We start from the raw sequence: 15,169 nt of genomic DNA on the forward strand, positions 1-15,169 counted from the left end.
ATTTTTATTTTTGTTGCAATATTGTTTGTGATTAGAAAGGACATCTAAAAAAAACAACAAAACACACTCCCTTGACTTAACTGACTACAGGAACCACTAAAGCTGACAGAACTCAAAGCACTGTCAACATTAAAATAAAGAAAGTAGAAAACAAAACATCTCACTATCTTTCAGTGATGCTAATCAAAGATGTAACTTGTGTTTTGTATAAACATTCATACATTTTAAACAGGTTTCCAAGCTAATTGCCTACACATTCACACAAAGTAAAAAGAGATTATTTTCCAAACTAAAGAACATAGAATCATCAGTCATCCTATGTATTCAGAAACAAAAACAAACAATAAACAAATCACAAACACACAGTACTTTATCTTAAATATCAATTATTACCACATTACAGTTTTCCTACTTACACTCTCATAAGAAAAAAATATATGTCCTTGAGATGTTTTCCTGCACCACCACAAATACATCTTTACAGAATCACCAACTTTAAGAGAAATCCTAGCAGGATATTCCTTCCATATGTTGAAAATTAATTTTAAATTATCCATGCTAATATAATTTTATGTCTGGTAAAATAAGAATTAGCTTTACATTTACAGATGGTTCCAACTCACTCCTGTATTTCTAAAAAGTGCCCACTGACTTTGAAATCTGTCCAGAAAATGAGGAGAGGGAGAAAATGAGGATGAGGGGAGAACTCAATGCAACAAATCTGTTTACGCTTGAGGGTCTTTCGAGATGGCTGTTTCAAAACCAAAAAGGATGAATGAAAACCAGTATTGTTTACTGAAAGCATCTACATTTTGTATATGGGTTATTTAGTTCAAAATGATAATTTCATACAGCTTTCTAAGCATTTTGTAAAGGATGGGTATGAATATGGATGGAATTTTTAAAGGACAGTTTTCTTTCTTTCTTTTTTTTTTTTTTTTAAGTTGGAAAGAATATGGATCTGCAGTAGAGAAAGGGCAGTGTCCCAATTCACAGCTTGTCCACTGGAATATGTTAGCAACAGGACACCACTTTCAATTTCCAACAGATATGACGGATGATGCTTTCAATTTCCAGCCCTCTGAAAAACAAACAGAACTCCACAAACTAAACTGCATCACGCTACTTCAATATACACCATTTGCTACTCAAGTAGTGAAGTTCCCCGTGAATCCACAGAACCTAAAACATTTGCAGAGGTATTCTTAAGACCGACAAGTGCTGCTAATAACAATAGGCATTCTCTACCTATTAGCTACTGACTTGGTGTGCAAAATGGTTCAAGAAGTGGGTGCATTTCTTGGTACTGAAAAGAGGTAAACATGGAGTGGAAGTGAGAAAAAGGTCTACATTATGGGAAAAATGCCAGTTCTCTGTAAGCAAGGATGTAGTCCATATTGCTACATGCGGATGTACAGACATCCAGCTCTGGATTCCAAGGGGTTGGCAGTGCTGGAGGTCCTTCAACAGTAAAGACCTCAGTGGGAACTAGACCAGAGCTCCACCTTCTTATTACTCTTCTAATACCTATCCCAATATCCTAAGAGGAAAATTATTAGATTATCTCAGTGTTTGTACAGTACAAATTAATTTCATAAATAAAAGTTGAGTGAAATATTCTGTACCTAATAACAGCTAGCAATGTAGAATGAGATACAAAAATCCCTGCATTACAATTTTCAGGTATGTCACAGAAAGCTTCCTTCCTTCTACAGCAAGAGGACTTACATTCTTTCCAAAACTATAAAATTCACTCCCACAAACAGTTTATTAGTGTTATCCTTATAAATGTCTACGATTCTTTCACATGATCATTACCTTTAAGCAGTTCTCAGAACTAAATGGAAACTTTATCAAAAGGCATTATCTTTCTACTTTGAATGTGACACCTATCAATTTATTTTGACGTTTCCATGTCTTATTAATTCATTCCAGAACAAAAATTTTCAACATCAGTAATTATTTCATCACATCTCTAATTTAATTCTTCTCTAAAATAATCAGATGCAGTATTTTCAGTATTCCCATCAGATGTATAATTTTTTTAATACTCTCTTTGTTCCTATTGCACCACTGTTCATCAATAGCTTATCCTAGATTTGCCAACTGTATATACTGTATATACATAGCAAGTCTGCTCAGAGACCTCTCACGTGGAACTGCCTGAGAAAGCAGCTAGCCAGTTTTTTAGCTTCCCCTCTCTCATTTCTGCTCATATTAAAAATGATACAGCAATCTGAGGGACAACAGTGCTAATGCACAAAAGACACTATGCCAGCAAACTCTTATTATTCACATGTGGTTATATCAAAGCGTAATGGCAAATGTGTGTGCCAAAGAAACCTTGGAATTTCTTTAGCCTAATATTAAGCCAAGACTTCTCAAAATTGTCCTCCGCAGTCTTCAGGCAATCCTATCCACACCCAGGCTTCAAACCCAGTTTAGGAGCCAGCAAGGAAAATGGTCAGTCCAAGTTATCTTCCTGATGTTCATCACACTGCTTATGTTCCAGCTTTAGATATATCCCTCTGAAGTTTCAGTTTTCTTCTATCTTAATAACTATGTGCTTCTCTGCAAGTTTTTGTACCTTCACTGACCATTGCATTTTTTTTTTAAAGATCAATAATACATATAAATAAGCACAGATCCTATTACAGAGCCTTATGACATCCTACTGCTAAGCTTCTGATACAACTGAAATGAGCCATTAAGCCTCCTCCGCTTTCTACCTTCCCAGCCGGTTTCTCAGCAGTCTTTTGAAGCATACCTGCTTACTTTCTTTAGTTGTTTCTTTCAAGGAATATTTTCAAAGAAAATAAATGACATTCTGTACTTCCTTATCTACTGTTTCAGATATGTTCAAAGAACTCAATACAATAGAAAGACGCTCTCTTTTTCCAGTTAAATCTTAGAACTTTCCAGTTTTCAGATATGTTCAAACATAGAAACACAGAATAGTCTAGTTCAAAGCACAAGTTTTTATGACTTGCCTTTGTTTCTTAAAATAATCTAAAATGTAATAAACTTTAAAGCATTTTAAATGATAAACACTTCTCAAATAAAAACTAAAATCTTATTTTTATGCAACCTAATATTGTGAAATTAAGCAAACAATTACTAGAGCAGCATATACTGTTTGATGATTTGTGGCTTAATGCATTTGAGTATGCATCCTTATACATGTTTATGATAAAAAGGTATGTATAGAAGATAATCTAGTCATTTTCATGTTTGATTTTAAAAACTGCAGACAGTTTCGCAAATGTACAGCTTACGTATTTATTTTCTATTACTTAGAAGAATTGTAGAAATAATCATGGCAGTAGTTCTGGATCATTATTATACCATTTTGAATTTGGCAACTTGCACTTGAAATAGAGATATCCCAAAGCAATATAGGATCTTGCTATTTCATTAGGTCTCACTAAGAAAACAAAGTGTATTTGCAATTACCTGTTCAATTCAAGTCAGTTACCAGCTCTTATCCAAGTAACTACTGAAAATAAATAAATAAAATTTGTTTTCTTTTTTTTTAAATCAGTTTTCTATCTTTTACAAGGATTAGATGAAAAAAAAAATAGTTCATTTACTAATTCTATGATGTTTCCCCACCTATAACAGCCTCCCTATGAGGTCTTTTGTTGACTGAAAATTTAACTGCGCTCTCAGCATCTCCCCTTTCAAGCAGATAATGAACCATACTAAGATTATTTTTGTCCAGGTTTTATGGATTTTTGTATCAACGTATTAAGATTAATGTTCTTGTCAACAGAACACAGACCTGCATTGACAGTTTCCTTACGAAAGTTACATTCAATCTACTTCCCAGTCTTAAGAAAGATGAGAGAAGTAACTTCCTCAAAAGTGGAAACAGCATGGGACACAAAAGCATTGATAGTTACTATGCCAAAGTAAAAGACACTAAAAAACATCGTATGAGTATTTCTGGTCACACTTACCACTTCTGCTGTATGATCAAAAGCTGTTCTAAAGTTGCACAATTTTGACAATGTAGAAAGAAAAAAAATAAACCTAGTTCGACACTTCTGTAGACACATTCAGTCTGATCTTCACATTTTCTCTGCAGAGATGTAAGTAAAATAGGTTGAAAGTGAGCCTCACAAACAGAGCTTCTGCTTCACTGCACTTCATTTTTCCCAGTGTTACCACAACAGGTATGACAAATGTGTCCTCAGAAATCACTTCTATCTGATCTCGATGCAAGTACCATAGGAGGATATGATGGCACATCATTATTGACCCTTTCTGAGCAGTCATGAGATTTAGACCCCAGGGATCAGATCCTCAGTCACTGTAAGCTGATGCAGCGCCTGAAGAAATGCACAGCTAACAGCATGAGGCTTATCATTGGGCCTGCAGATGCTACACAAATGGTGAAGATAACAGGAATTTTTCTGTCAACAGAGGTTCAAAATTTTATGTCCAAATTAAGTATTTCTTGATAAATTTATTTCATATATATAGACAGATAAAATCCAGAGTTCCCATTAAAGGGGAACTCATTTGTTCTGGGACAGGATGTATGTAACCTTGTGTGCATATGTCTCCAAAGACATACCTTTTCCCTCTTTGTCACACTGATAAAAATAAGTTTGCCATTAGAGGAACACTTAGGCCACATTGGAACTGGGGTTGGGGGAGCAACCAAAAGGAATGGGCTCATTCTTTCCAAAGTAGTTCCCCCTTTTCAGCTGTATTAGAAGCCCACACCAACAGTCTTCAAAGAGCCAAACCTGGCATCCAAATCCATAGCGTCTCTGTTCAAAGCAGTGGAAGACAGCAGAAGGCAGAAAAAGCAAGAAATCAGACACTTAACTTCTTATATTCTCTGGAAGACAGCCTTAAAATGCAAACAAGCTTTGCACTTAAATCTTGCTTTGTCATTAAAATAATCTATTGACATAAACCAATTTACCTTGAAGACAAAAGATTTTCACACAAGTTCTCAATCCAGAAGAATCATGTGAAGTAACAATGATCTGTACCGTGTACCAGAAACTGCACAAGTGCGTGTGTGTGATGTACAAAACCCAGAAAAGTATGGGATGACAGACTGATTTTCCACATAATACACACCATCCAGACTACCACATTACTTAAAGCTTTTGCATGTATGATAAGGCAGAAAATGTAGATAAACAAATGAACAACAACTTAGAGTATTATTTTAGTTAAGAGGAAAGAAGCTGAAGAATTTGAAAATGACTTAACAGATGGAAAATTGATGGTAGGTTAAAATTTTGCAAGATGGCAGATAATAGAAGTAATAGTGTGAACCCTTTGAAAGTAAATTCTAAACAACATGCAACTTCTGAAGAAAAAGCAAAGGTATCTAAGGTTGATGAAATTAAAACTGTGTTACTCTGAATTAGCGATTTGCAAAATGCATACACAATAGAAAAAATACAAAATTACACACTGCTGCATTCAACAAAGAGGTTTAACCACTAATGTCAAAAGATAGGCAGGGTTACAAAGGACTTTAACCCATTTCATTGGCTTTTGTTTCCACTAATAAAATACTTGGTTGCTTTCCAGATCACTCTGTAGAGATCAAACCACCACCCAAGTGCAATATACAAACACACTGGAAAAGGAAGTTCCTGTCTCAAGGCTTTTTTTGGAATAATGTTTTACTACCAAAACAAAACAAAAACAAATAAAAGGAGGGCTCAGAGCTGCTTCTGTCTTTCCAGAATGCTAAACAGGAATCTGAAGAACTGCAGTGCATCATCCCAACTTTCCTTTATTTGTACTGTTCAAATTCCCACAGCAGTGAGTTCTGTGACTTTCCTCTTGCTTTATGGATGAGTTACACGCATCGCTCGTGGTCTACAAGCACGCCTAGTCTGGTTCACACCCCACACACTTTCATCAGCTGAGATACTCTCCCCAAGGGCCTCCTGAGGGAGGCCCAATGATTTGCAACACAGCTATCAGACTCTTAACCAAATAATAGGCATTATTTTCCATGTTGCTGAAAGTGGATTTTTGGTTTTCCAAATCTTTAGGTTTTAATATCATAAACTGTTTTGAATAAGGAGGAAAACAGGTAACAAACAGAACTTGAGTTCAATCATTTTTCTCAGAATGCCTGGCTTTTCTTTTGGTGCCAATACCATTGTTTCAAGCTAAGAACTGCACCATCATTCAACCGAAAAATCACCAGACACCCTTGCTGCCTGCAGGTCAATATACTCCAGCCATCTTTCTATTGTCAGACAGCCGATTGCTCCTGCAAGTTATTCATCTGAAGTAGCATGTGCAAGGAGGGAGGTGCTAATGCCACTGTGCACACTGGCAGTGCTTGTTCATCTAGCAAAGTGACGTAATCCACTGCATTTCTTGTATTTCTTCTTTTCCTGCACACCAGCCACCAGTCTGTCTTGCTCTAATTATGACAACACATGCAGCTGTGTGGGCATTTCTCACTTGTTTTATACTTTTAGAAGCTCACATGCCTTTCTACCCAAAATCTATTTGTGGCATTTATTCTCAATTACATCCACACGTTAGACATCATTAGCTGAATGAGAACCCTAGTGACCATAGAGTGATCCAGAAAAAAAGTACAGCAGGAAAGCTAGAATTTGCCAAGCAATGGAACCCACCTAATTTCTACTAAAGTTTTTCAGGAGGTGAAAAACCAATCCAGTGTTTTAACTCTTTCTAAAATTTCAAAACAACTCTCTAGCTTTGTGTGGCTCACAGATTCCCTTCACAGTTTCACTTCTTGTGTACTCTATTGAAGAGAAATTCCCAAAATAGCTGTAATTGTACTATGTCTAAAAAATTTCCAATAAAATTTCAAAGTTATTCAATTTTGATTCAAGAAGCAAGCTTTCAAAAACCTCAAATGTACCCGAACCTAATGTCCAATATTAGGCTGTTTTTTATCTTGTCTATTTTTGAGTAATACAGATTGCTTGTAGGTACCATTAAAATCTCTTATACGACATCACAGTTTTTGATGATTTTTTTTCTGTTTCATCCATCCATTTAAAGATCACTTCTATTGACTTTTAGTAACAGGATCTTTAGAAAAATTGGAACCCCAGAAGTGTTAATTCAGTGACCAGTTCTCACTTTGTCCATATGCCACTCTTCTTAGGCTAGCATATAGAATACTACTCCATCGACTTTGTTTGCAAGGCCAAACCTTTAAAACACAAATATTCAATACAACTATGTGGTTTCTTAAAACGCACAGTTTGGACAGCTGCTAGATTTTAGTAAGCTGAAACCACCAACTACCAGAGCAAATAAAACTATTATTTTATTCTTCTGGCACTTCTGCATATTTTTCTAAATATTTGCTGGTTGCCTTTTTTTGAGACTGTTCTTAGGAACAAGAACCGTATCACGGCAGTTTGTCGTCTGAAAGCATGACTAAGTGATACAATAATACAAATATTTCATAGTAGTTCCAGTCATTAAACTGGGATTTTCCTATGCATACAAGGTTTTTTTTTTTCTGATGTGTACTCCTATGATTTAAAAATAAAAAAATAGGCTGGGGAAAAATCACGCAAAGAACTGACTAATTTTTGAAGAGTTTCACCATCCTGAACCAGGACTAAAAAAAAAATAATGACTTTTACAATCAAAAAGCATTCATAGCAATAATCTCAAAATTTGGAACACCTTTTCAATATTAAAATTTAATTTTTTTTCCCAATTTTACTTAAAAAAAATCAACATCTAAATCAGCTGTGATAATCAAAGTTGTCTAAAATATATTTGAAATGTAATTTGCATTTCTCTAGAATGTTTCAAAATTACAACTTCCAATGATTTCTGTTTTGATTAGCTGGGATATTTTTGACAAAAATGTTTAGAGAAAAATCTCCAGAATCAGCTGAAGTACAAAGTTATTTTTCAAAATATGCTTTTGTCTTCCTGACAGCACCCTCCATGTGGAAGTAGGAACTCTTAAAATTAACAGAAGGTATATGCGGAGGAGGTGGGAAGTTTGGAAAGAGTGCTCCAAATGCCAGATCCATCATTTGCATTATTAATATGTCAGATCTGGTGTGTATGAAGAGCTAGCAATGAGGGTAAAATTTGAGGAAGTTTCTGCACAATTAACAATTCTGATGTATGATTCCTGAGGTGTTGACAGTGCTGAAAATGTGATGAGGCGTCCAGTCAGGACAGGAGGAATGTCCTGAGTAAGGAACAGAACAGGATTCTGAACAGTGGGAGACCGGTGCAGGGGAGGAAGAGGAGTGTCTATTTATTACATTTCAGTGAATAGCAGAGTGACATTAAAAATAAAACCAGCAAAGAGCAGGGTACAGCTTTAACGAAAAGAAGGAGAATGTGTGAACTTAGTAAGCACCAAGGCCAGGCTAGCTCTTGGTTTCCCTCTGAACAGAAGTCCAAAATGCCGATGTAGAATAGCCGAGTCGGACCATGGGCTTCTATGAGAAAGAGCTCTGTCACAGAAATTTTAAGAAGCTAGGGAAAAAGAGGGATGTCAGATACAACTGACTATTCTTCTTTCATAACTTTGTTTCCAAGCTTTATAATCAGAGATTTACTGCTTGATTTGGACGTTACTCCCAAAAAGTTGTAGATGAGTAACTGCCTGTAAAACCATAATGAATTAGGGTATTTGCTTCTATTTCCAAGCAAACTGCACAGCTCAGGTTGGTGACAGTGTTGTGAGAGAAGGAAAGGCTCAGTTAATAGCTCTCCAGGAGCAGAAAGAAGCAGAAACGTGCTGTGTATCTTTGGACAACCATGTATCGTGACTACCTCCATGGTTCCTCCTGTTTTGGTCCACACCTTAAGATCTTGTGAAAATGTAAGTGTGAGAAAATCTTGTATTCCTGTGATTGCAAGCACAGCTTTCAGCATGAGATGAAGGAGGTGGTGACAAGTTAAGGGAACTGCAGCATCTCGGTGAAACAGATTAATACACCTCTGATAATCTTTGAGATGCCACTATCATTCCCGTGCAGGACTTTCCAATTCCACTTGATGCCCTGTAACAAGCCCTCGCTGTACCAGTATTACCAGAGCAAAAGGCTGGTAGGAACAATTTAATTATTTGGAGGCTACTGACCTACCTAAGAAGGTTCTCTTTTTTCCTGTTTTGTTGTGTGGGTTTTTTGTTTGTTTGTTTTTATTTGTTTGTTTTTGTGAATGCCTTGAGGCAAAAATCAGGAAGCTGAAGGTAGTGCTAATCAACCACTTCACTAGCAACACCACTGTGCTACAAAACACATATTATTTATCAAGAAACCATCACGTGTGACCACTCTTCTACCTCACCTGCTGAGAAAACTTGCACACTGGCATCTCTTGCCTTTTCCCCCTCCTGCTTTGTTTATATCCTCAGATACTCATTCCTTCTTTATGGAAGGAATGGAAAGGAATGGAAAGGAAAGATATTCGTGGCATCAATGTGTGCATTGCCATGGTTACCTGCAGCAAAACAGCTTCATCCATGACCTGACACCACAGCACCAGGAGAGTATTCCTCCCTTGTTGGCTGCTACAGTTCTTTGTTTTTTTGTTTTTTCTTTTCAAAAAAATCTGAATGTAAGCAACAGTGGGGCATGCAACTCAACCTCTCAGGAAATCCTCAACATTTTTTTGTGCCTATATAGTTTGTCTCTAAGCATGGTTTTTATCAGTTCTTGGTTTTCAAGATTTTTTTCCAGCAAGTCATCATCAAAAGAATACATGCAGATTTTACCCTGTGAATTTTATCTGAGGAGAACATTACACTTGAAAACTTAGCTTCGAAGCAAGCTTACAACAAGTTAAGTCTGTCATGGGAAAACAAAAGTTTGGGTCATCAGAACGATGGCCGTCTTAAACCAGTATCTCATCAGGGTGAGGGGAACTAATAGCTTCCTCCCACCCAACCAAAGAAGCAGTTTGGGTTTCTTTGGTGTTAAAAATGTAGTTTATTTCACTTGCACTGTAAATCTACTGAGATATTGCCAAACCAGACATTAAATCTAAGTAAACTCTCAATATGAAATGAGGTATAAACAACAAAATATTGATAAAATATAACAAAGACAGAATTCAATCCAGGCAGAAGGTGTACGTACCTCCACAACTGGCTCAAATTTTCACTGAAACAAAACTTATCAACTTCAGTTTTTAAGCAACATCACTCTCCCAGTTATTTTATTATAAAACAGATAAATAAACCATTATAAGAAATCCCTCCTCATATTGTTCATCTATTCACATAATGTATGTTTCTAGTATTCGTAACAAATTTGAGCCTTTGACATTATTTCAAGAAGCAAAGGTGCTGTCTCTGGAAATGGTACACTGAATACATGAACCACGCAAGGCCAAAGCAAACACAGATGTATCTTATGGTGGTTCTGAAAACACAAATACCAGTGAATCTCTGTGAGGACAGCAAAGGCTAGTAAAATTTGAAATGGCTTTGTAGTCATACAGTTATGTAATATAAAGCTGTGAAGTTCTCCAGACTTGATTTAACATGTCTGAAACAAGAGTGGGTAATTTGTTTGCATCTGATTCACAAAATAGACCAGTCAAATGAAAAATCTACATAAAAAAATGACTGACTTGCACACTTACCTTTTCCATTTATTGTTAATGCTGATGCAATTGTGGCTGTTACTGGCACTGGCAATTGTGGCACTAATGGATGTATCCTTGGTCTGCTCCCCATCCTGGCACGCTCTGCACCAGGTCCTAATAAAGCTCCCACAGGTTTCTCTGCTGCTACTTCTGGAGCTACAGAGTCTTCTTGATCCTGCTCTGTGTGGTCCATTTTATCAGGGCTTTCATTTTGGAAGCCATCAACTGCTGTCCGGCTCTTAATTGGACTTTTGGGCACTAGGATTTTAATACCTGATTTTGCAAGGTCCATATTTTTCCTTCCAGAAAGAGATGGTGAATTGTTTTTCCGGAACTTCTGGGTGGCAGTAAAGAGTTGATTATTTTTTGATTCGTGGTCTTTACTCATAACTAAAGATTTAGTTGAAGTCTTTGAAAAAGAACTATTGGTAGATCTAGAAATTTGTTTTCTGGCGTTATTTGGAGAGGTCCTATTTGTCCTAGTTAATGTGCTTTCTTTTTGCTTTTCATTGTGACGCCTGTTAAATTCATGTATATATTCCTCACAATTAACAAGGTGCTGTTCTGGCTCCCAGGTGTCGTCTTCACTGTCATATCCTTTCCATCGCACCAAATACTCTGTCTTTCCCTTCTTGTTTTTCCTCTTGTCAACAATTCTCTCTACCTGTTAAAAAGGAAAACTAAACATTAGGCATGGGCAGATACACATGTCAATCGAGCAACACGCATGCAAGTAATTTTTTCAAGTGTACACATTTAAAAATGCTCTTGTAGTTCTGTACGCCTGTATTGTAGCTCTATAGCATACAATCTTTCATTGCTGACTGGAAATGCCTCTCTTTATACTTCAGACTGTTATTTCCACCAAATAAAAGATGTTCTAGAATACCAAAGTCACTCTCCAATATGAATTTTGCATGCACAGGAATCTGAGTAAGACGCACATTGTTAACCTTTGGCACTGGATCCAGATGAGTTTCAACACCAACATCAATGTGACTGCAATTTCACTCCGTGAATATTGAGATCATGTTTAAATGTGCTGCGAAAACACTGTTTACCTCACAAGACTTATCAATGTATTATTTCCTGAATAATTTGTTTACTTAACATAAGGCATATGTGAGAATATTTTACTTATGGTGATCTTTCCTTTAGCTACCAGGGGCAATACAGTACAGCTCAGAAGATGGGGCAAACATGGAAGATTTTTTAGAGGCTGTTCACATTGTGAAAACAGAGAACTTGTTTTGGTCAGAGAATTTGGTACACATACTTGAACCAATTACCATGCCTCACTTATCTGCAAATAGAGATGGTATTTATGTCACAAGTATTAAGCATGCACATGCTACAACTGCATGTGGGAGCCACGGTGCAGAGGAATTCAGGCACTGGGGTAAGGCAGACAGGGCAGACAGCAGCAGCTGCAGGGACATAGGCTCATGCCTTGCACCAAATCTGCTGTCAGTCATGCTACCACAACAGAGAGGCAATTCTTTCAAAGAAAGAGAGATGTAAGTGTAAGGCTAGTCTCAGGATTTTCCCTTATTTTCTTTTTTTCCCATTTTTTCTATCCAGGCTGCTCCTTCTGGTAAATCTTCCAGCCCACTTTGTTTCAGTTACGGAACCAACACAGCTTTCTTCCCATTTCTATCTACCATCTACTCAAACAAAGGAGGGGGGAAGAGATGTGATGAGACTACCACTCATTAATTTACCTCCAAACCCTGGTGCTTAGCACCTTATGAACAAAGACCATGCACACAAGCAATGATCACGCATACCTAGGATAACTTCCGAAGACTAGCAGCATCTACTGGAGTGGTGTCTACAGAACAATTTGGAAGGACAGAAGCAAAATACAGATACATATGTCGTTGCTGAATTATGTTTCTTTTGACAATAGATTATCTTAACAGTACACATCAGCTTTGATTTTTCTGTGTGGTATGTTATCATAATGTACTGCATGGTTTACAACAGCGAGGTTAAACAATTGCTATTATTATAATTTCAGAAGCGAAACAACTGTACATCCTAGAACTTCACACTTATCTTGCAAGTGTTGTACTATGCTGTCCTGACAAGAGGATGTTACATAGTTCTGTTTCTGCTGGTATTAAAAAGAACCAAAACAATAAACAAAAAATCCACTACTAATAAAAAGACAAACACAAACTGTCAGACTGGTTCCACCTTTACCTTGTTCCTTAGTTGCATGGCACTGGCAATTCAACACATTTCATAGAACGCAATATAAATTGTCCTGATATTAAATATTCAAATATTGAAATATATTAAAACTGTCTTTATTCTGATTATTGGACCTTTTAATAGTCACTGGATTTAAAAAATACCTCACTGTTGAAACTATTATTTTTCCATGAAACTATGCTTAACTTAACACAAATGCTAACACAAGTAAGAAAGTCATTCTACAGAAATAAGCCTTCCTTTCTTTTCTGTAGGCACTCAATAAAAAGATCTTAAGTCGGTATTAAGTCAGAAATGTTAAATTAGAAAATAAACTCATGAATCATAAACCTGACACCATATTGTCAAAAAAAAACCAGTTACCATGTTAGTCTTGTTTATCGTTTCTCCTTCTCATGAGCCTTTAAAATAGATTTTCAAAATATGATTCGCAGAAAGATCTCTGCAACCAGGCAAGGTATTTTTATTTTCTATCAGGAAATTTTCGTAACAATCCAAATGACACTGATTTCTGGGCACAAAGTTCTACTAATGCCTTACATACTGAAAGGCCACCCATTAAGGACATGTCCTTTTAAAGCAGGAAGCCATTCTTCTCATCCAAAAAAACCAGACACCTTGCAGAGATAACAGATGAACCTTAGAACAGGAGATGCAAAAATCCATTGCTAACCCAATAATTTATAGAGCAAACAGGAATGCATGCAGAAAACTGTTACACTTAGCTGTACTGCCCAAATCTTCAACAAAACCCATTTGGATATTGCTCTTTTAAAGATTTTTTTTTTTTTTAAACAACACCATTTAATTCTTCTTATATCTGTTTCTTTATGACGCAAAAAATATAGCAATTAACCTGCTATACACAATTTACCACGTGCTTTAAGAGTTTTACTGAGGGACTTTCTGAATTGACTCCACTTAACTAAACTGCCCTTGAACTACTAGAAAAGCTGCTCAGGAATATTCTACTTCAGTACTCATAGACGATAAAACGATAACAGGTACAGAAGTGTTTCTCATCCAGGTATGGGAAGAGAAGACTGGAACGTTCCCACAAAATACATAGGGTCATTAAATAGGGTTACACAGGGACACAGTTGAACAGGAATGTTTAAACTCAATTTCATGGCAAAAACAGTACTATCAACTTGCACTTTTCCTCTTTTGCTACATAAAAATAGTTTGGCCAAGTCATACATTTCTGCTTTATTATACAGCGGTGACATGGTGTGAAATATAATGTAAGACACTTCTAGTTCTTACATTAGAATATACTATTAACTTACACTCAAATATTAGAATGAACAAGAATATAACTGAGTGGGGCAGTCCACCTTAAGTCCAAATTCCCACTTCCTGACACTTTAGTTATGGTTCAGTTTGATGGTACAGCTAAACTGATGAAATAGGCAACATCAAAGCAGGCAGTATTTTTAGTTCCCCTGTTGTTACTGTGGAGCTGAGCCGGTGCTTTCCTGATCCTATGATGAGCGAGCTCTGAGACCTAAAAACTGGCAGAGTGCCCCAAAGCACCAGGTAAGCACAAGACCACATCCTAGAACAAGATCATGCCAGAAATGCTGGTGACAACTGCTTCTTGCCAACTACCATTTCTACAGCCTCCAATGCCTTCTGCCACAGGATAAGATTTATTTTTAGTTCTTGAAAGGTTCTTTAGCAGCAGATACTGGCAGCGCAATCTAGTTTTAAGTGTTGTGGAAGAATCTAAAGAAAAATGAAAATGATTAAAAAAAGAAAAAATGATTGTGAGGGAAGAACAATCTGGGTGGCAGAAGTTAACATGTCCCACTTTATCCACTTGGAGTACTCATCAGCTGCACTTAAAACTCAGCCAGCAGAAAAATCGACAGAAAATTAACACACTGCTCAGGGGTATAATCCAACATTGCAACACCCATATTATAATCTCACACACAATACTATACTTGAGACTTCCCATCTGCAAAATGGTAAATTTCCATTCCATCCATGATTGTGACAATAATTAGTGTTTGCTTTCTCTCTCTTTGAGGAAGGAAATACTTTGGTTTGGACTGCTTTTAATAACAAAATAAACAGCATTTACTCTAATTTTAAACAGAACAGATAAGATATGGTTGCAATCAAAAGTGCTGTCTGGCTACAGCTGTGCCAGGTGAAAATGGTCTTATTTACAGCCCATCCGCAACTGCTCCTCCCTGTCCCATGCTCAGAGACATCAGCTCCTCCCCATCTGTCCACATAACTCCTTGTGCAATTGTTACCTAACATGGCTCTGTCAAAGTGACCTGGTTTAGACATTAAGAATACCTGAGCTAATGTAGGCAATCCTGAAATAACTGGTTTG

At 36.7% G+C, this 15,169-nt stretch overlaps 1 protein-coding gene across 1 annotated transcript in view; it reads right to left on the reverse strand.

Annotated features, from left to right (window-relative positions):
- The window catches only part of CDYL (chromodomain Y like), a 106,866-nt gene that overhangs the window by 47,370 nt on the left and 44,327 nt on the right, over window positions 1–15,169 (reverse strand). The window contains exon 2 of the mRNA XM_021386200.1: window positions 10,600–11,266. Coding sequence (XP_021241875.1) covers window positions 10,600–11,266 — 667 coding nt within the window. The remainder of the gene's footprint in view (window positions 1–10,599; window positions 11,267–15,169) is intronic.

Source organism: Numida meleagris, chromosome 2, assembly GCF_002078875.1.
Source record: "Numida meleagris isolate 19003 breed g44 Domestic line chromosome 2, NumMel1.0, whole genome shotgun sequence".
Taxonomy (NCBI): domain Eukaryota; kingdom Metazoa; phylum Chordata; class Aves; order Galliformes; family Numididae; genus Numida; species Numida meleagris.